The sequence below is a fragment of the Taudactylus pleione genome, unplaced genomic scaffold (genome assembly GCF_031769625.1).
Source record: "Taudactylus pleione unplaced genomic scaffold, aTauple2 ptg000532l, whole genome shotgun sequence".
Classification (NCBI taxonomy): domain Eukaryota; kingdom Metazoa; phylum Chordata; class Amphibia; order Anura; family Myobatrachidae; genus Taudactylus; species Taudactylus pleione.
In genome coordinates this window covers 2,133,170-2,156,357 of record NW_028284934.1, presented here as the reverse complement: position 1 = coordinate 2,156,357, position 23,188 = coordinate 2,133,170, and the positions used below count along the sequence as shown (strand labels likewise).

Genomic DNA, 23,188 nt, shown 5'->3' with positions numbered 1-23,188 from the left:
TATCCCAGTAAGACTTATCCCAGTAAGCCTTATCTCCAGTAAGCCCTATCCTCAGTAAGCCCTATCCTCAGTAATCTCTATACTCAGTAAACCCTATCCCCAGTAATCCATATCTCCAGTCAGTTTATCCCCAAGTAAACCTTATCCCCAGTAAACCCTATCCTCAGTAAGCCTTATACCCAGTAATCCCTATCCCCAGTAATTCCTATCCCCAGTAATCCATATCTCCAGTAAGCCTTATCCCCAGTAATCCCTATCCCCAGTAAGCCTTATCTCCAGTAATCCATATCCCCAGTAAGATTGGTCCCCAGTAATCCCTATCCCCAGTAAACCTTCGCTCCAATAAAAAAAAGAAAGATATACACTGCACTTGGTCAATTGCTTTAAAATAGTCAAAGTGTGGAACAAATTATACCACGATACCAATTTTATAATAAGCAATAGATACTTTTATTAAAAAATAAACACAGACATATTATAAGAAACTGCTTATAAACATGACAGGCAAGGGAAATACATAGTAATAAAATCACATTTAAATATGACACAATGTTGCTAGTTGAATGAGAGAGTTTTTATTAATAAATGTGTCCGTGTCCAACACAGATTCCAAAAGTTCGAAGTGTGCTCAATTTCTGTTTAGCCCACTGTATGATGTCCAGGTAAGCATAATATATATATATATATATATATATATATATATATATAATGATAAAATGTAACAGTCATTCATGTAGATACCTGTTTTATATGGTGAAGACGTCAGCCAGTGGCGGAACTCCCGGGGACAATGGAGTCATTTGCCGCCGGGCTCCAGCCCTTACGAGGATACCTGGCTCCATTGTCCCCCGGGCCGTTCCGGGCACTGCTATGGAGATGGAGCACCGCTGATCGGCGCTCCACCTCCAGCGGCGTCAATACAGGGGGTGCGAACGCTCCCCCTATTTGCCAGGCACCCGCTGAGTGTGTTACCAGCGGGCGCCCGGCTCCTTCCTTCCACCCGGCGGTTGCTGGTGGAACAGAGCTCACTCCAGAGCTCCGCTTCAGGGTCCCGCAATGCACTATGGGAGTGATGTCATGACGTCACTCCCATAGTTCCGAGGAGCTGGCGCCAGGGACGGAAGGCAGCAGCACTGGAGCGTGGTTTCAGGTAAGTATTTATTTTTTTTGTATGTGTGTGCGCTCGCGGGGGGGGCTCACTACAGGGGGCATTATTGGGGGCTCATTACAGGGGGCATTATTGGGGGCTCACTACATGGGGCATTATTGGTGGCTCACTACAGGGGGCATTATTGGGGGCTAACTACAGGGGGCATTACTGGGGGCTCACTACAGGGGGCATTACGGGGGCTTACTACAGGGGGCATTACTGGGGGCTTACTACAGGGGGAATTACTGGGGGCATTATGGGGGCTAACTACAGGGGCATTATGGGGGTTTACAACAGGGGGCCTTACTGGGGGCTTACTGCAGGGGGCATTATGGGGGCTTACTACAGGGGGCATTACTGGGGGCTTTCTACAGGGGGCATTACTGGGGGCTCTACAGGGAGTTTACTACTGGGGGCTTACTACAGGAGGCTTACTACTTGGGCACTGCAAAGGGGGACCACTACTGGAGGTACTGCATAGGGGGACCATTACTGGGGGGCACTACATAGGTGGCACTGCATAGGGGTCCTGTACAGAGGGCACTGCACAGGGGGACCACTACTGGCGGAACTGCATAGGGGGGTGGCAGCTGGGGCTGGAATAGGTGCTGGGGGGTGGTACATTTTAATTTGGGAGGGCACCAAAATGTATCTTGCCACCGGGCACCTGGGATGAAGTTACGCCACTGACGTCAGCACTACTGTGTCTTCCACGTAGCAGCAGCGTGTTACCTGTCACCCGGAGTACTCCCAGAGTAACCTCACCGCTAAACCTGGACAGCAGAGCTTTATGCTAACAGAGCCGGACTAATCACTTACCAGCAGCGGTACAAGGAGGGAGAGCGGGCACTACCCCAGCCGCTAGCCACTAACACCACCATCCCCTCTGTGGACTATTACACATATGGGAGCCACAGTACATGGGAAGCCAACTCTGAGCACCCGTACTTCACAAGCTGCGGTTTAACAAGGCGCAATTATCTGTGATGGGATTATTTTTATCCACAGTAAGCCTTATCCCCAGTAAGCCTTATCCCCAGTAAACCTTATCCCCAGTAATCCTTATCCCCAGTAAGCCTTATCCCCTGTAAACCTTATCCCCAGTAAGCCTTATCCACAGTAAACCTTATCTCAGTAAAACTTATTGCAGTAAACCTTATCTTAGTAAACCTTATCCCCAGTAAACCTTATCCCCAGTAAGCCTTATCCCCAGTAAGCCTTATCCCCAGTACGCCTTATCCCCAGTAAGCCTTATCCCCAGTAAACCTTATCTCAGTAAACCTTATTGCAGTAAACCTTATCTTAGTAAACCTTATCCCCAGTAAGCCTTATCCCCAGTAAACCTTATCTCAGTAAACCTTATTGCAGTAAACCTTATCTTAGTAAACCTTATCCCCAGTAAGCCTTATCCCCAGTAAACCTTATCTCAGTAAGCCTTATCCCCAGTAAACCTTATCTCAGTAAGCCTTATCCCCAGTAAGTAACAGCATTCATCACTTCAGTAAACAAATATTGCCAAAAGTGAACAAACTCACAAATATACCTTCATCCACCCATTCATCCTTTTTTGCCCTATATAGTGCAAGATACATGACACGACTTATGCTGGGTAGAGTACACACTAGATGATGTGTGTAAACAGCCATGGCAGATGTGATGGCATGATATATGGGTAGTCCGTGTACATCCACCCGATATATTGTTCCCCCGCCACAACCAGAAGCATGGTGTCGGCCGCTGATCTTCTGATCTACCATGCATGCACAGCAGATCATAAGATGCAACGAAAGACACACGAGAGCGCGTAATCACCTGTGCACACTGAGCAACGAGGCCGATATCTTGTTCTGATCTGCGTCAGAACAATATATCGTCTGATATATCACTTAGTGTGTACCAAGCTTAAGACACTCCACCACTCAGGGCCGTAACTAAGGTAGTGCGGCCGGTGCCACAGGTCAGGGGGCGCTGTTTGGGCCTGTCAAATTTCTGTTTATTATCATTCTCACTTGTAGCTTCCTCTTATTTCATCCCCAGCATCTCCTGGTCTCCCCTATCTCTTCCCTGGGCCTTCCCCATGAGGCCATTCCCCTCTTTTGGGTGCATTATGTCACATTGAAAAATGAGGGGGGCGCCAATGCTCTTTCTGGCACAGGGCAACAAAAAGTCTAGTTACGGCTCTGCCACCACTGGTAGCGATTCTCAGATTTCATACCTACTGTATATCTTAATTTAGCTTCTGTATCACATCTGCATCTATAGTATAGTGTACTGGGTGCTTAGGATTTGTCATTTTGCAGCAATGGAGTTGGTATAAGGTCACAGATTAAGGACAACAATGCGTGGCGATATGCATGGTGCAGCTCACTCATATCAATCCTCAGTCCTTTGCCTTTTTCCCAGGTTAGCATCCAAGCTGCTCACTGCTGCTACATGCAAAGCCAGCAATCCTAGTGCAAATAAGATGCACATTCTGTGGCGCGCCAAACGTGGCTATTTGGCGTGATTTGGGAGTAGGCATGTAAGGACACATCTGTATCTATAGCAGTAGATTTTTTTTCAGTTTTATTTCCAGAAGCAACAGTGTGGTTTAAGATTTTTTTTACAATACATCATGTATGATTAAGAACTGACTGTTTGCCAGTAATAATAGTCCAAAGTGTAAATAATACTCATTCTCATAGTTTTTAAGTTTTATTTTCAATAACTGGACAATAACACATTGAATATGGCATTTTATGCACATACTTTTTTTCTCCAAGTGACTCCTAGCTAGATAAAATATGTCAGCATTGCCCTCTGCTGGCTACATGTTGCCATTAATGAAGTAATTAATCTCTCAGACAGTGGTAAACGAGAAAGAATTTGTTTTGACAGCGTGCACTAAATATTTTCAGGAACAGTCTCTCACTGAGGAATGATTTACCTTTGAGATAATATGTTTAATTGTGAAAACTAAACTGTGGTATACTTGTGTAACGAAATTGCACGCAAACCTCTTTGAGTACATTTGATCCAGTAAATGCTTAGCTAAAAACAAGAGAATGTTATCGTGTTTACCACTTGGCTATCTGTGGTAAATTAATGAAATGCATACAAACTGCCTGTGTTGAAAAAACGAGTATTGCACTTTGTTAATAATTGTTTTTTTTTTCCAAACAAAACTGTACAGTATGTTAATGTTTTTAATCCTATTTTCCAAAGAACTCTATATACTGTATATGTATGCTACTATTACATAAGAACAGGGGTTCCCAAACTTTCTTGAATCACAGCACCTAGAGTATCAGCATTTTGTTCACTGGACCCCTAGGCCGATAGTTTCTTATTGAGAAATTCAGTAAAAATTAAATGATTAAATAAACCACTTAACTAAAATGAATTTTTCATACCCCAATAGTAGCAGTATTTCCCAGTGGTTTTGCCCCCGCCACCTTAGTGTCTGTGGGTCCCTAATGATATTGACGTCATCATTATTACAGGGTCAGGCCGTCAATTTCAAAGGGTCCTTAGCTGGGTCGCACCCGGGATGCACCTGTGAACAAAATCCTGGATGCGATCTGGCATTCTGATGTGAAACGGGTATTAGTGAATGCTCTTAAATTACTAATGTCACATAGGTTAAGGTAAAGAAGACATTACAACTTGCCAGGGCCGGCACTAGGTGTCTCTGCACCCAGTGCCATCCCGTGCTTCCCCTCTGCCAGCTCCTTCCCTGCATTCTCCCCCTGACCATTTAATTATACCTACAGCCGGTTGGTGGAGGGCGGGGATTTTATTCGGCCGGACCCGGGGCCCCTGTGCGGCCGCACTGACAGAACGTGTCAGGTTACCGGGCCTGCAACTTGCCACATACTAACAGATTAGAGGAAATCTCCCTTAAGCTGGGCATACACGTCCAGACAAAATGCCTGTCAGACCGACAGACATTTTATCTGGCCGGCTGCCAGCCTGCAGATGCCCGCGGCATACACTGTGAGAGAAATCTCACAGTGTATTAGCCCGACATCTGCGCTCTGCCCCTGGGGGAGGAGACATTTCCCTGTTCATTCCATGGGAAGGAACACAGGAAATGTCTGTCTGTCGGCCGCGGCTGGGCATACACTGCCTGCTGCAGCCAACATTTAAATCATAAATATTGCATCGGACGGGCATGCTGGACAATCCGGCATGCCCGACCGAGCGATATTTAACCCTAGGGCTCCCGCATACACGCTACAATCAGGGCGATCCGCGGATATCGGGCAGATCGCCCCGATAATTGTAGTGTGTATGACCAGCATTAGGATAATTCAATAATCAAAATACCTAATGAACTCCCACATTCCCATATCTGAAATCTCACTATGCTGGATTTAATCACTCCTATAGTGATATCTTTGTATTGATTTTTGGACCTGGATGTGGCAGCACAACAGTGCAGCTTGAATCGTCGCAAAAGTGAAGATAATATAAGGAGACTATATTGCAGCGATAATCATTTGTTTTCCTATTTATCAGAGAAGACCTAACGGGACAGCAGCACTGATAAAAGCCTGACCCTCAAAGCATCTGAAGTAAAGTGACAGCAATAAAATCGTGAACATTTCTTCTTTAGTTTGCAAACGCCATGATAAATAATGTCATGCTGCAGATATAAACCTGTATTTTAACTGCAGAGTGACAAGAGAGTTACAATCAATTAACATATGTTTGGAACTATTGTTAATAAGTAAGTTGTAATATGTGATCTAATTTTTGACTTGTGATAAAAAAAATAAGAAAGGTAATAGGTCCATGTAAGAAGCCGTCCCCCATTGTGAGGACTGTGTGCTATGGCCCGGAAATACGTAGGGAAATTACAAATTTCTTCTCCAGCGTAAACAATAGAGAACATGAATGCAAACCGGACATCTATGTGACACAATGTAGATTATTGTACTTTTACGTAAGTAAATATTACATGTGATACACAGTGTTCTCCCCAAGCTGTTTTCTGTGGGCGCATCGTCCGGCAGAAACAGCCTACTGCCCGGCACTTTCTCCCGCCGACCCCTGCTGTGGAACGCTGGTGTCTGAAGTGACAGGAGGCTAAAGAAGCCTCCGATCGCTTCAGAGGCAAGCGTTCCCAGTGGTGCAGTGCGCCTGCTGAATCTAGTTAGATCCAGTCAGAGCAAGGTAGCGAGAGTGGGAGCGCCAGCGGCGAGCAAGTTAAGGTAAGTTCTGGGCTGGGGCTGGGACCGGAACCAGTCTGGGGGCACTGCCTAAGGGGCACTATTTAAGCCTGGGGGCACTGCATAAGGGACCAGTCTGGGGGCACTATTTAAGCCTGGGGGCACTGCATAAGGGACCAGTCTGGGGGCACTACATAGGGGCACTACTTCAGCCTGGGGCACTGCATAAGGGCAAAGCAAAACTACAGGGGGCAATGCATAAAGGGGAAAACTACAGGGGGCACTGTATAAAGGGCACAAATACAGAGGGCACTGCATATGGGGATAACTACAGGGGGCACTACATAATAGCACTTTTGACTGAGCGCCAGTGGGGGAGCAGCCTGAGGCCTGTTGGGCTGAAATGGTAAGGGAGATACCCCTTTTCCCGGCGCGCGCATAATTGCGAAGGCCCCCACCCGGCTACTTTTTGTTGCCACCCGGCTGGAAAAAATTTCTGGGGAGAACATTGTATACACAAGGAGACTGCTATGACAAGTCACACAAGAAATCTTATTTATTAATGTGCGCTTTAGTGAACATCAAGAACAACACTTAAATTTGGAACGTAAGCTGGGTACACATCAGACAATGTGTACCCAGCACGACGTTGCGGGCGACGGGATTCAGGATGCGGCAAGTGCGTACACACTTGCCGAAGCCAGGATGGAAGGGCGGAGGGACATGTCATCCTGCATTCTGCAGCATGGCATCATTAGCAACATCCCCCCGTCGACCTGCAGTAGGACCGTCTGTAGATGTCGCTAAGGACCTGCAGGAGCACGCAATTCATTGGTAAACACTAGATGATGTCCCCGATATGTGGCTCCGATCCATGGAAAAACATTGTGAGTAACCGAATTTAAAAGCCAGATAAATTTGTTAGCAACTTGAAGAATTCATATATAAAAACCTGCTTGAGATGCTCCAAACAAGGGAAAATATGGACAGTGCTAAGTTTATATAGAATAGTATAATATGGATAGTTGACAAAGGATATGAATTTATTACTTTGAAATATGAATAATCGGAGCCAGCTGCAGTAAGGAGAAATATCAAAAGAAACCACATTATAATATTGTTGTTGTTGTTTTTATTATTATTACTATTATTCATACTTACCAACATTGTTCAATTCTGTACTGGGAGAGGAGATGATTCTGTCCAGTTTGGGGGGTGAGGCGGGCTGTGGACGTAATTAGACCCCACCGCTTTCCTGGGAAAGCCCGCTATTCGCGGGTCCGCAAGGAGAGGGCGGGGCTAAATGATGCAATTTGCATAATTTAGCCCTACCCCCTCCCTAGGGACCCACAAATTCCCCATTACATCTCCCCATCCTACCCACTTCACTACAAAGTGGGCAAGATGCGGGAGATGTGCCTACACTTCCGGGGGTGCGGGGAGCCTCCCGGGACTTCCGGGAGTGTAGGCAAGTATGCTATTATCTTTTTGTTGTAAATGAAATGGACACTCTCCTGCCACATATCTTTATCTATACCTCCAAACTTTGATAATGCCTTATCAGATATCCACTGGCATACTTGCCAACATTTATTATCTGCTCCCCAGGAAATACACGGAGAGCAGACACAGCAGGCTAGGGATAGCCATTGACCATCAATGATTCATAATGGCCGATGTTGAATGCTTTTACTCTCAATGGGGGAGAACCAGATGGTTTCCCTCCATCGATGGAACAGCTTAACCGAATGTTGTTGTTTTTTTTACAAGGTGCTGGGACACGGAGCATAGATCCGCACATGACAACCGAGAAGCCCTGCCCCCAGCTTCTGATTTGCCCACGGACCAGTCAGTCAAAGAATTGGGATGACAATTGGTTGGTGAAACCATCAATGGTCATCTATAGCATAGTTGATAACCATTGATGGCCATTTGCTATATCACCATTGATTGTAGCCATCGATGGTAACCACACCGATGGCCATCCCTACAACAGGACACTTTGGGGTTTCTATGTCCTTAGGCCCCAATGAGCGCAAAGAGGGGGCGTGGCTAAATAACACTTTTTGCATCATTTAGCCACGCCCCCTTCATACAGAGCCTCAATTCCCAGCAATTATCTTCCCATCCTGCCCACTTCACTTGGAAGTGGGCAGGATGCAGGAGATCCGGATACCTTTCCGGGGGTGTGGGGGGCTCCCCGAAAATTTGGGAGCCTCTCACAAGTTCCGGGGCAGTAGGTAAGTATGACTAAGAGTGTACTGTATGTAATAATTGCCTTTCTGGAGGGAGGTGCAGTGAAGAACCATAGCAAGTCGTAGATGTTTTCCTAACATATGTTAAAGTCACCCTGCACCAGTCACTGTGTGACGAAATGTACCACAGGAAAGCTTCCTCTAAACTAAAGACTTGGATCATTTAGAGAAGCGGTTGTTGATAAAATGGTTGAGACCAAAAACATGGGTCACCATACCCTTTATGTTGGGTACCTCCCAAACATACCAACTCAACGCACTTAAACCTAACTGTCAACATTCTGAGAATGAGGGCATGTTGATCCATGTGGACATTATGAATATCAAAATGGTAACTGTCAATAATGTGACAGGATTCTCTTTGTTTCACAAAATAGCTGCCTTCACTGCATGTAAGTAACATCCCATTGTAAGGGCTGCTTTTGAGTTATTAAATTATTATTGTGTGTCTTCTCTCCCAGGGTAAAGATCTTTCTTGTCAGTTAATAACTAGTCTGAACCAGATAATAGGTCACACAAGTGTGCGTGTGTATTTATGTAGATGACAGAAGAAGAGATATACTGCTAATGAAATGCACCTTGACACAGTCAGACATATGTAAAGATTATGTACTATAAATATCTATGTATCTTGTCTATTTTTGTCCCATAAGGTATAAATATAGCCTGTTGACCTTGTACTGTCTGCTTTATTCATAAAAAATGTCACACTAAATGGTAGTGCAGTGTATTCTTAAAAAATATTGTGACACTGTAAGTAGTATTGCAGTGTATTCATAAAAATATTGTGACACTAAAAGGAAATGCAGTGTAATATTCAACATGTATTGTGACACTGTAAGTGGTAGCGTAGTGTATTCATAAAAATTATTGTGACACTGTAAGTGGAAATGCAGTGTAATATTCAACATGTATTGTGAAACTGTAAGTGGTAGCGTAGTGTATTCATAAAAATTATTGTGACACTGTTAATTAATGTCCTGTGCCCTTGCTAACAAATCCAATCTAGGTTCCACTTCACTAAAAAAGCAATTCCAAGCCTGTACAGTGACGTTAAAAAAACTTAATTAGTGTCTTCTACTGTCAACTTAACCACAGAAATGTGGACAAGTGGAACAGGGCAAACGTAAGATTACATGACTGTAACAGCCCACTGTTATTGGTTGTATTGCCATCAGCAGCACTAACAGCAGCAGCAGAATCTAAGAAACAGCAGCTCATTCAAAGGCAGGCTACTCTGTGTATCGCCGGTTTCTCTAAGAGGCATACCACTGACAAACTTTTCGAAAAACTCAGGGAAGTCATTGCAAAATGGCTTACCCCGCTTGGACTCTCCTCGGGATTTGTGATTTCTAATAATGCCACCAATATTGTGAGAGCATTACAGCAGGGTGAATTCCAACACTACCCATGTTTTGCTCACACAATCAGTTGGTGGTGCAAATTTTTTTAAAAATGATAGGGCCATGTAAGAGATGCTCCCGGTGGCCCGCAAAATTTCTGGACATTTTTGCCATTCTGCAGGTGCATGTAGAAGAGTGCAGCACCTGCAAGAAATGTTGAATTTACCCTGTCCCTGTCACCAGCTGAAGCAAGAGGTAGTTACAAGGTGGAACTCCATCCTTTATATGCTTCAGCAGATGGAGGAACAGCAAAAAGCCATCCAAAGCTACTCAACAAACTGTGACATAGGAAGAGGAGGGGTAATGTACCTTACTCAAGCTCAGTGGAAAATACTTTCTGTGTTGGGCTGACACCCTTCGAACTAGTCACCTGTGAAGTGAATTCAGACACTGCCAGCTTCAGTTAGATAATTCCCCTAATTACACTGTTGGAAAAGCAGCTTGAGGAACTGAAGGAGGAGCTGACACAAAGCGATTCCGCTAAGTATGTGAGACTTATAGATCAAGTCCTTTATTTGCTTTATTTGCTTTATGTCCTTTATATGCTCTAAGGGTTGTCAGGATCTTACAATCGGATCAATACATTTTGGCGACCATGCTGGATCCTTGGTTTAAGTCATACTTTCTTCCCAGTGGACACATAAATGAAGAGATGCAAAGAGCTTTTGGTAAGGAAATTGTCAGCTCAAGCGGCATGTGATGCAGCGATGGCTCCTCCTTCAGTTTGTCCATCAAGTGCGGCTGCCAGGGAAAAACTAAAGTTTCCCAAAAAAAGACCCACTGGTGATGCATAAAAAGAAAAAATAACAGCACTGTGTACACCAAAGATTAATAAACATAAAAATGGTGATATAAATAACCATGTACTAGATCAATAAAAAAGATCAGTTATGCCATAAAAAATTAATTAATAATTAATATTACAATTTATTATTAAATACATATAATTAATTGTATCAAAACAATAATAAATGCATATAGGAAATACACTGATGTGAAATTACCAGAGGATATTTGTGTGTTATCTATACCACAGTTGATAATTAAACAGTTCAGCAGAGTGGTGAATCTGTATCCAATGGTGCAGAACTGACACAATAATAAACAAAGTTACTAGATTCTTCATATGAGTTAGCTGTTATGGGTACCACAATTTCTATAGCCTTCTGTTTATATTTGTAATCCATTCCAGTCTGTGAGGATGCAGATGAGTCAACACAACCAAGTTTTGTCATCTGGTTGGGTCTAAAAGAATTGCCTACAATTAATAAGACTTCTACCATGACTCCATCTGAAACGGTCTTCATTCAAAGAACGGTTGGGGACTATTTTAATGATAGCATCCAAATAGGCATATCGGACAGTCCGTTTCACTACTGGCAGGAAAAAAAGCAATTTGGAGGCCCTTGCACAAACTTTTGCTTTACTTGAGCTGCCCACCCTCAGTGTCTACTCAGAAACAGTTTTCAGCACAGGAACCTTGTCAGCGATTGGCGTAGGAGGCTACTTCCTCAAAATGTGGAAAAGATGATGTTCATCAAAATGAACTACAAATTCCACGAGAAAGACCTTTACCGCCAATTACATCCAAAAATTACAGAGACACAAGAGGCTGTAATGGTGAATTCCAGTGGGGGCTAATTAATATTGTGTGAAGATGATGTACACACTGATGAGGGTGAGGAATCGGATGATGATGGCGACAACATCTTGCCTCTGAAAAGCCAGTTTGTGCATGGAGAGATCATTGCCAGTTGGTAGCTTGTTTTGTGGGGGGCCCAAACAAACCAATCGCTTCAGCCACAATTGGCAGTCCCTTACGCTGAAATGATTGGTTTGTTAAACTGTGCATGTCCTGTTTACATTACTATATACAACATAAGGGTGGGTGGAATGGCCCAAGGACAATTCCATCTTAATTTATAATATTAAGTGAAAAGGGGTCGCTTCATAAATAAATATTTAATTTCAGACTTTATAAGTTTTGAGTAATTTTTAAAAATCTTTGCCAGGTTTCCATCTCTAATATCCCATATTTTGCGGTATTGTCCCACTTCTTGAACTTAGAAAGGGACGAGGTCTTCGGAGAATGTGGTTTGGTGAATCTAGTTGTGCTTTGGGCAGATCATGGGAGGGGCTTATTATGCCCCATTTTTTTTCAAATGCATAATGCCCCCCTGAAAATTAGCCCTGATTTGAAATAGATGTTTACAATGATGAGGCACAAAAATTGGTCCTTGGTGATGTCACTATTCTAGTATGGCTGTTTTCCCTTGAATATGTCATTGTGTCAGGTGTAGTATATTAGGCATACCTCCTCACTGTCCTGCCACCCCCCCACCACCTGGGCCATAGTTTTGTGCAGTGTTATTCGGAGGCCCCTTCTCAACTGCTGCTCTGCTTAGCATAGAAAGCGGTGAATAGGTACTGGCATCTATTCAGTTGAGTAAGGGACTGGGGACAGCACAGCAGCTCCCAGGGCGCCAGGCATGCCCCCAGCTTCAAGAAAATGGGGGGCAAAACTCTCAAGTACTGCAATTCGTGCATGGGCACGCCCCCTTGCAATGAGGCCCGGGCCCCACCGGGGCGCACAAAAGTCAGATTATTTTTTTGTACAATGTTGCATCAGGTTGACATGGGAATATCGACTTTATTAAATTTTTGAAATGTAGCATATCAACATTCTTCATAGACAGGTGTGCCAAGAGGGGAATGGGCAGGTACTACTTCCCCGGGCCTGGGCTGGTTGGAGGGGCCCAGGTCAGCCCGATGTGCCCCCACTGCAGTGGCACATCAGGCCTCAATGGCTCTGTACACAGCTCTGAATGGCTCTGTACACGGGTTGGGTAAGGGATCCAGGCAGTCGGGGTGCTGGCGATCAGAATACCAACAGCGGCTTCCCGACAGTCAGAATCCCACCCACTTAGGTAAGTACCCTAACCCACCTTTCCCGCAGCCTAACACTAACCCTCCCCCCTGCAGCCTAACTCTCCCCCCAATGCAGCCTAACACTCCCCCCTTGCAACCTAACCCTTTAGTGCCTAACGATAAATCTAACCCTCCCAGTAACCCTAATGCATATCAACATGATAGAATGTGGACCTGGTGACCTAGCGGTCACTTACCAGGTCCCAATGGCTGCAGAGGCTCCAGGACCAGGGTCATGTGACCAGCACTTCCGGTGCAGTTTGAGTGAGTATTTTCTGCCTTTCCCTAATCCTAATCCCTAACCTTAACCCTCCCAGCGGCACTTAAACCTAACTGTCAACATTCTGAGAATGAGGGCATGTTGATCCATGTGGACATAATGAATATCAAAATGGTAACTGTCAATAATGTGACAGGATTCTCTTTGTTTCACAAAATAGCTGCCTTCACTGCATGTAAGTAACATCCCATTGTAAGGGTTGCTTTTGAGTTATTAAATTATTATTGTGTGTCTTCTCTCCCAGGGTAAAGATCTTTCTTGTCAGTTAATAACTAGTCTGAACCAGATAATAGGTCACACAAGTGTGCGTGTGTATTTATGTAGATGACAGAAGAAGAGATATACCGCTAATGAAATGCACCTTGACACAGTCAGATATATGTAAAGATTATGTACTATAAATATCTATGTATCTTGTCTATTTTTGTCCAATAAGGGATAAATATAGCCTGTTGACCTTGTACTGTCTGCTTTATTCATAAAAAATGTCACACTAAATGGTAGTGCAGTGTATTCTTAAAAAATATTGTGACACTGTAAGTAGTATTGCAGTGTATTCATAAAAATATTGTGACACTAAAAGGAAATGCAGTGTAATATTCAACATGTATTGTGACACTGTAAGTGGTAGCGTAGTGTATTCATAAAAATTATTGTGACACTGTAAGTGGTAGCACAGTGTATTCATAAAAAATATTGTGACACTGTAAGTGGTAGTACAGTGTATTCATAAAAAATATTGTGACCCTGTAAGTGGAAACGCAGTGTAATATTCAATGCATGTTATGATGCTGTAAGTGGTAGCATAATGTATACATAAAAAATATTGTGACACTAAGTGGAAACGCAGTGTAATATTCAACATGTATTGTGACACTGTAAATGGTAGCGCAGTGTATTCATAAAAAAAAAATATTGTGATACTGTAAGTGGTAGCACAGTGTATTCATAAAAAATATTGTGATACTGTAAGTGGTAGCACAGTGTATCCATAAAAAATATTGCGACACTGTAAGTGGTAGCGCAGTGTATTCATACAAAATATTGTGACACTGTAAGTGGTAGGGCAGTGTATTCATAAAAAATATTGTGACCCTGTAAGTGGAAACGCGTAGTAATACTCAACACATATTGTGACACTGTAAATGGTAGCACAGTGTATTAAAAATAAATATTGTGACACTAGTTCATTGATACCGCAGTGTAATATTTAAAATTGGTACAACTTGACGTGTGTGCGGTATCCCACTTTGTTCTTGTTTGTTGATATGGAGAACAATCAGTTGAGAGGATAGCAGGAACCACGTTCTATTGCTGGAGCTGCTGCCAGTGCCACCAGTCATGATGATACTAGTCTGTCTACGTCATCTACTAAAGCCGATGCCCAAGGGCATACAGGGCTTAAGTCAGGACATCTAAAATCAAAGAAACAATCTTTTACAGTGGTAAAGAAAAAACATCAAAAGGAAAGTTAGCTGCAGAAAGACATAAAATTGGCTATATGCCTTTCACCACACGAGGTGGCAAGGAAAGGCTAAGGTCTTGGCCTTTATTTATGACTGGCGTTTCTGCCTCTTATGATGATGTAAGCCCTTCTCCCTGTAGAGGTTTAAAAAAAATTAAATCGTTAAGGCACAGGAACCAACTGTGCGCTCAGAAATGTCACAAAACCCTGAGGAGAGTCTAAGTGTGTCGGTGGGTGCTATGTGTAAGCCTGACCTTTCCAAAACTGTACTCGAAGATGGGCCTCCTTCCACCACTTGTGCATCCTCTGCAAATGTGGGGATGAGCAGCACATGTCAACATGCTGACATAGAAATTGAGGATGCTTCTGTAGAAGTGCACCAGGATGAGGAGGATATTTGTGTAGCTGACGCTAATAAGGATGTTGATGATGAGGATGCTGATGATGAGAATGTTGTTGATGAGGATGTTGTTTGTGTAAATCAGGACCCAGTGGAAACAGTTGTTGCCCATGATAAGGAAAAGCCCATTGTCATGCCTGGACATAAAACAAAACAATCCACTTCTTATGCGTGGAATAATTTCTACCCAAATTCGGACAACAAATGTCAAGCCATCTGTACCTATTGTCATGCCAGTAAGTACAGGTAGGGACCATAACCATCTAGGAACCTCCTCCCTGTTATGTCATCTACAGCGCATCCATCCAAACTGTTTGCAAAATTCAGAAACTTTGGCTAAAAAGTAACAAGCAGTCCAGTGTCAGCTAGCTCCCTTCTCTCTGCTAGATCCAATCACCTGACATATTTACCACCAACACCTTCATCAACAATATCCTCAATCAGGGGTGGATCTAGGGATCTGAGCTCCCCTGGCAGTGTAATGGACTGGTGCCCCCTCCCATCATAATTTCAGGCAGTGCCCCCAGTAGTAGTCCCTTTGATGCAGTGCCCCCAGTAGTAGTCCCCACTATGCAGTTCCCCCAGTAGTAGTCCCCCCTATACAGTGCCCCCAGTAGTGGCCACTCCCCTATGCAGTGCCCCCAGTAGTAGTCACCCCTATGCATTGCCCCCAGTAGTAATCTCCCCTATGCTGCATTGCCCCCAGTAATCCCCCCATGCTGCATTGCCCCCAGTAGTAGTCCCCCCTATACAGTGCCCCCAGTAGTAATCTCCCCTATGCTGCAGTGCCCCCAGTAGTAGTCCCCCCCTATACAGTGCCCCCTGTGGTAATCTCCCCTATGCTGCAGTGCTCCCAGTAGTAATCCCTCCTATACTACATTGCCCCCAATAGTAGTCCCCCCATGCAGTGCATCCAGTTGTAGTCCCCCCTATACAGTGTCCCCAGTAGTAGTCTCCCGTATACAATGCCCCCAGTAGCGGCCACACCTCCCATAAAGTGGCCCCACTAGCAGCCCCTCTTACAGTGCCCCCAATATTAGTCCCCCCTCTACAGTGCCCCCAGGAGTGGCCACCCCTATACAATGCCCCCGTGCCAGGCTTACACACATACAGAAAAAAACAACTTACCGGATCCCCGCTCCTGCCGATGACCACCGCTGTCCACTTCTCCGGGCCCGCTCTCACTCTGCACTATGGGATGGGAGAGACATCATGACATCTCTCCAATCACCCACTGCGGGGGGAGTCAGAAGACGGAGCTCATGAGTGAGCTGCAGGCATCTCCCTCCGTGGACAACGCAGCAGCCAATGACAGTCTGTCTGACTCTCATTGGCTGATTGCTTTAACAAACACAGAGCTGGCGCTGGCGGCTGTGTGTTTGTAACTGTAGGGCAGACCGCTCACACCTCGGTCTGCCCTACACTTGCGGGGCCCGGGGCACTACCGGTGAGTGCGGTGCAAGACACCGGCTGTACCGCCGCTAGTCCCGGCCTGATTCTACCCCTTGGCTGCTGGTGGCACTGCCGGATGGCACCACTGGCGAGTGCCAAACTGGCCAATGGGTAGATACGCCCCGGTCCTCAATCATGATTGGAATTTGTCCTGCATCCAATTTGATAAGGCTAACTCAGTCTTCCTCTATCCTGGATTCTTCAGAAGAATCCTTGAGCACTACACCTGCTGCTGGGTAGTGGATCTTCATCCCAGAAGAGGACCAGGAAGACTACTAGTAGTAGTTCAAAAAAACAGTTGACTGTTAAATAAGGATGTGCGCCGACCCCCATGTTTTGGTTTGGGATCTGTATCTCATTCAAAGTTTTGGATCTGGATTTGGTTTTGCAAACCACCCTCAAGTGTTTTAGTTTTGATTTTGGATCTGGATTTTTTAAATAAAACATAGATAGAAAGTTTTAAAAACAGCTAAAATCATGTAATTTTAGCAATCCAAAACCTGAAATTCGGATTTAAAATCTGAATTTCCTAACCACAAAAAAATCAGAACCGCGACCCGGATTTACCCGGATCTCCTCAGGAGATTAGAACCGCAACTCGGATTTACCCGGATTCACGAAATTTGGGTGGATTCGGATTTCTGGAGAACCGAACTGTACATCTCTACTGTTAAACAGTCCTTTGCAAGGAGGAGCAAGCACGACAGCAGTCACCCAGTTGCGTTCGATATTCGCCATTAGTGCAGTGGGTTTTAGACAGTTAATTAAGGTCCTGTGCCCCTGCTAACAAATCCCATCTAGGTTCCACTTCACTAGAAAAGCAATTCCCAGCCTGTACAGTGACGTTAAAAAAAACTTTATTAGTGTCCTCCACTGTCCACTTAACCACAGATATGTGGACAAGTGGAACACGGCAAATGCAAGATTACATGACAGTAACAGCCCACTGTTATTAGGTGTATTGCCTTCAGTGGCACCAACAGCAGCATCTAAGAAACTGCAGCCCATTCAAAGGCAGGCTATTCTGTGTATCACCGGTTTCACTAAGAGGCATACCGCTGACAACCTTTTAGAAAAACTCAGGGAAGTCATTGCAAAATGGCTTACCCTGCTTGGACTCTACTCAGGATTTGTGATTTCTGACAACGCCATCAATATTGTGAGAGCATTACAGCAGGGTGAATTTCAACACGTCCCATGTTTTGCTCACACAATCAATTGGTGGTGCAATTTTTTTTAAAATGATGGGTGTGCAAGAGATGCTCTCTGTGGCCCGCAAATTTCTGGACATTTTTTCCATTCAGCAGGTGCATGTAGAAGAGTGCAGCACCTGCAAGAAATGTTGAATTTGCCCTGACACCAGCTGAAGCAAGAGGTAGTTACAAGGTGGAACTCCACCCTTTATATGCTTCAGCAGATGGAGGAACAGCAAAAAGCCATCCAAAGCTACACAACAAACTATGACATAAGAAGAGGACGGGTAATGTACCTTACTCAAGCTCAGTGGAAAATACTTTCTGTGTTGGGTTGCAATCCTTCAAAGTAGTCACCTGTGAAGTGAATTCAGACACTGCCAGTTTCAGTTAGATAATTCCCCTAATTACACTGTTGGAAAAGCAGCTTGAGGAACTGAAGGAGGAGCTGACATGAAGCGATTCTGCTAAGTATGTGAGACTTATAGATCAAGTCCTTTATTCACTTTGCCAGGATCCAAGGGTTATCAGGATCTTACAATCGGATCAATACATTTTGGCGACCATGCTGGATCCTTGGTTTAAGTTATACTTTCTTCCCAGTGGACACATAAATGAAGAAATGCGAAGAGCTGTTGGTAAGGAATTTGTCAGCTCAAGCGGCATGTGATGCAGCAATGGCTCCTTCTTCAGTTTGTCCAGCAAGTGCTGCTGCCAGGAAAAAATTAAACTTTCCAAAACAAAGACCCACTGGTGATGCATAAAAAGAAAAAATAACAGCGCTGTGGAGAACAAAGATCAATAAATAAACATAAAAATGGTGATATAAATAACCATGTACTAGATCAATAAAAAAGATCAGTTATGCCATAAAAAAATAATTAATTAATATTACAATTTATTATTAAATACATATAATCAATTGTATAAAAACAAGAATAAATGTATATAGGAAATACACTGATGTGGAATTACCAGAGCATATTTGTGTGTTATCTATACCACAGTTGATAATTAAACAGTTCAGCAGAGTGGTGAATCTGTATCCAATGGTGCAGAACTGACACAATAATAAACAAAGTTACTAAATTCTTCATAGAAGTTAGCTGTTATGGGTACTACAGTTTATATAGCCTTCTGTTTATATTTGTAATCCATTGCAGTCTGTGGCGATGCAGATGAGTCAACACAACCAAGTTTTGTCATCTGGTTGGGTCTAAAGGAATTACCTACATTTAATATGACCTCTACCATGACTCCATCTGAAACGGTCTTCATTCAAAGAATGGTTGGGGACTATTTTAATGATAGCGTCCAAATAGGCATATCGGACAGTCCGTTTCACTACTGGCAGGGAAAAAAAGCAATTTGGAGGCCCTTGCACAAACTTTTGCTTTACTTGAGCTGCCCACCCTCAGTGTGTACTCAGAAACAGTTTTCAGCACAGCCAGGAACCTTGTCAGCAATTGGCGTAGGAGGTTACTTCCTCAAAATGTGGAAAAGATGATGTTCATCAAAATGAACTACAAATTCCAAGAGAAAGACCTTTACCGCCAATTACATCCAAAAATGACAGAGGCACAAGAGGCTGTAATGGTGGATTCCAGTGGGGACTAATTAATACTGTGTGAAGATGATGTACACACTGATGAGGGTGAGGAATCGGATGATGATGGCGACAACATCTTGCCTCTGTAAAGCCAGTTTATGCACAGAGAGATCATTGCCAGTTGGTAGCTTGTTTTGTGGGGGCCCAAACTAATGCCGGGATAAGACAGTCGGGAAGCCGGCTGCTGGTATTTAGGCAGTCGGCTTCCCGATTGCTTCCCATTATTACGGTAGCACTTACATTATCATGTGGCTTGGAGTACTGGTGAAGATGTTGGATTTAGCTGTGTTTCATATTTGATGATATTTTAATGGTGTCATCTGGGAGATCCCAGAGGGGGTGTCATAGGTTTAGAGGCCGGAGGGGTCCCTACCACTGGTCAATGCCAAAACTCATCTAGTGAGGTGAGTGCAATCTGGGATGCTGAAACTGCTACTCTCCCGGAAGTGCAAGAGAACACCTCAAAATGCAGGAGCCTTTAATATAACAATCATGTTGGTTGTGACTAACTCTGTGCAGAGATATTACTGGTATTGATTTTACTAGTACTTGAAAATCTTTAATTTAAAGAATAAAATGGGTAATTTCCAAAACATAAGCTGTATACCAGCTTCTCCTAATGACTGACTCTAGCACTATACCCACTGTCATTCACTCCTTTTCATGTCCATCTGCTTTCAATAACAGCCAATATTTAGAATGTAAGCTCTCACGAGCAGGGACCTCTTCCCTGTTGTGCTTCTCCTTACACTTTCTTCTACCCCTTGCCCCCCATAAGGGCACCTAGCACGTCTCTGCCAACTCCCTGCTGCTTATTGTGAGTGTTTTAATCACTATGTGTGTACATGATAAAGAGCATGGCATGTGACTGGTTATGGAATAACCATATGAAGCTCTTTTCAGATTATACCCTATCACATGCCCCTCTTTGTCCTGGAACATACGTACTGCTATTTTAAAGACTTCAGTCTGGATGATTGCTTTCAATACAGCAGTATATAACTTTTAATAGGCTTTGGTCCAATCCCTAAACAAATGTACAGAGAAAAAATACAGGACATGTTAACAAATGTAATCGTGTATAAAAATAAGGTTCTCTCCTAAGTGACATTCGTCCCATACTCATTTGTGTAGCGTTTTATATATGTGTGTTCTGGCTAATTACTGAATAAGCTTTTCACATTGTTGCCATCCACCACGCTGGGCACCGCAGCCACTCTTGTTGCAGCTGCTCATGGCAGGTTTGGCTCATGTGGCCAGCCTTATTCACATTAGACAAATAGGAACAGTTTTTTGTTTTTTTTCTGATCACCCAGGGTGATCTATCAAACCTTCTAAAGAGGACAAGTATAGAAGTTGCCGATCGCAACCAAGTAATTTCTAATTCAGAGGTTCCCAAACGCGGTCCTCAAGGCACCCCAACAGTTCAGGTTTTAAAGATATCCATGGTTGAGCACAGGTGACTTAAATAGTACCTTAGCCAATTTGATTAAACCACCTGTGATCAACCATGGATATCTCTAAAACCTGAACTGTTGGGGATCCTTGAGGACCACGGTTGGGTACCTCTGTTCTAGTACATTCTATACAATTAAAGATGTAATCTGATTGGTTGCTATGGGCAATGTCTCCATATGTTCTAGAAGGTTTGATACATCTCCCTCCTAGACACCCCATTGACTATTGTCACTGTAACTACTGTAACACGTATGGTTACAGTTCTACAGTATCCGAGTACATGTTATCCTTGTATAGCTACAGAACTGCCAGTCTCAAGAATACTTGTGTGTCATAGAAATAATTACCCCAGTAATACACCATGGCCCTCATTCAGAGTCGATCGCTAGATACAAGCGGTCGCTCTGAATGAGGGCAGCCGCTTTTGGTGGGAAGTGCAGCCTCCTGGTTGCTAGCTAAGCTGTGGGTTACCACCCACAGCTCTAGCGAGCGACCAGGTTGATGGTTGCGATGATCAGGACCATCGCGATCAACAGGGCTTGCGACGAGACCCTAAGGTTGGGTCTCGGCAAGCGCAAGCCCCAGGGAGCTTCCTGCTCTGATCGAGCAGGAAGCTCCGCACTGACATCACTGCTGATGTCAGTGGGGCCGCCCCCAAACGGCAACCGTTCCGTCGGGAACGCCTCCATTTGGCCGGCCACCCCCCCTGCCCCCCTCCCAAACGGGGTGAGCTGTCAATCACCATCGACAGCTCGCCCCCTTTGGTGCGAGACCCGTAGCGATGGAGCGCCCGTCGCTAGCCGGGTCTCGTGCATGCACACGTCGGAGTCAGCTCCAACGTGCGAATGCCCAATGGGCAAACATCGACCCGGTTGCGAGCGCTCAGCGCTTGCGACCGGGTCTGAATAAGGCCCCATGTCCATAAAAGGTGCCCATACAAGGGGCGATATGAATCCGATCCAATATCGCATACGATTTCCTTGAAAATTCTTCCCTTGACATTCTGTACGATTTGTATTTAGAAAAGGTACGATTGTACTAACGATCATACGATCCGATGTATCTTAAACAATTGTAAATCGTTTACAATCAATCGTATGCATAAAACACACACACAATGCATCTGCTGGAATGTAAATAGGCGAGGGCTTATCTAGGCGGTTAATACACACTGGTGGGGCAGGAGAATGCATTGGTTGTGCAGGGGTAAATACACATTGGGGGCAGGGATGTATATACTTGCTTTGCAATCGCAAAGACAATTCCTGACACACAATGCTGTTTCTTGCTCTCTTGTCCACCGCCGTCTGTCACAAAATGGAGGATTGGAGTGTCCAGGGACATCGTACATCGCATCGTACTGCAATAAAAGTACGTACGTTGTGTTTCAAATCATACATGATAGGTCGCAATCTTTCTGCAAAACCATCTGATCTACGATGCCGATACACGACGCCGGGGACGCGCATCGCATCGTAATTGTGTATGAAAACACAATTTTTTACATGACTGGTCATTACGATCAGTCGTAAACGGCCATATCGTGTGAAAAATCGCTCCGTGTATGGGCACCATCACTGTAATAACTGTAGGAAATAACTGTATGTGTAGTGAGTTCTGATTTGATGAATTCAGTGCTTATTAATAATACTTGTGTTTTGTAGGGATTAATGTAGATATTAAAAGTTATTCTATGACCTGTAAGAAATCACTTAGCTTGAATCCTTTCTATAGTCACTGAATTCATCTGATATTATCCTTGTACTTTACAACATGGGATACAATGTACCACATATTATTCATGATATCTGTTTCCTTGATCTGTGTAGCTCTGTGTGCAGATGAGTATGGCTATCATATGATTATTCAAACATATATACCAACAGTATGACTGAATTCAGTTTATGCTTTATATTGGCTGATAATATAGTTATCCTGTGTTAATGATGATAACTATAGATTTAAAATTACATTGTGAATTCTGACTTTCCAGTATGATTGTTTCCAAGTTGTATCACTGATCAATTATTATTTGTTTATTTTGTAGCTTTGATGTTGAGAATGGCTTATCTGCAGGCAGAAGTCCCTTGGAATCCCACGCCAGCCCGGGATCTGGCCTGGTTCTTCAGGGCAACTTCCCCCACAGCCAGAGAAGAGAGTCCTTTCTATACCGTTCAGACAGTGACTATGACCTCTCTCCTAAAGCCATGTCCAGGAACTCGTCTGTTGCCAGCGACTTGTGAGTATAACTGTTTAGTTTTACTACTAAAGTTTTCATTATCATTACTATGGTGGCCATCACACTAGCCCAGAGGCAGCTACATGCAGTCGGGGACAGGAGTACCGATCAAAAGCTGCAATCTCTCAGCTAAGGAGAAGGGAACTTTATTAAGATATATTACCAATATGTCAGATGTAGTGCAGCTATAGGGATGATACAGA

At 44.0% G+C, this 23,188-nt stretch overlaps 1 protein-coding gene across 1 annotated transcript in view; it reads left to right on the top strand.

The window, feature by feature from the left end:
- Window positions 1-23,188, top strand: part of LOC148501159 (3',5'-cyclic-AMP phosphodiesterase 4C-like) — a 167,925-nt gene that overhangs the window by 70,683 nt on the left and 74,054 nt on the right. Inside the window, exon 2 of the mRNA XM_088450876.1 lies at window positions 22,794-22,985. Within this exon, the coding sequence (XP_088307002.1) occupies window positions 22,794-22,985 (192 nt within the window). The remainder of the gene's footprint in view (window positions 1-22,793; window positions 22,986-23,188) is intronic.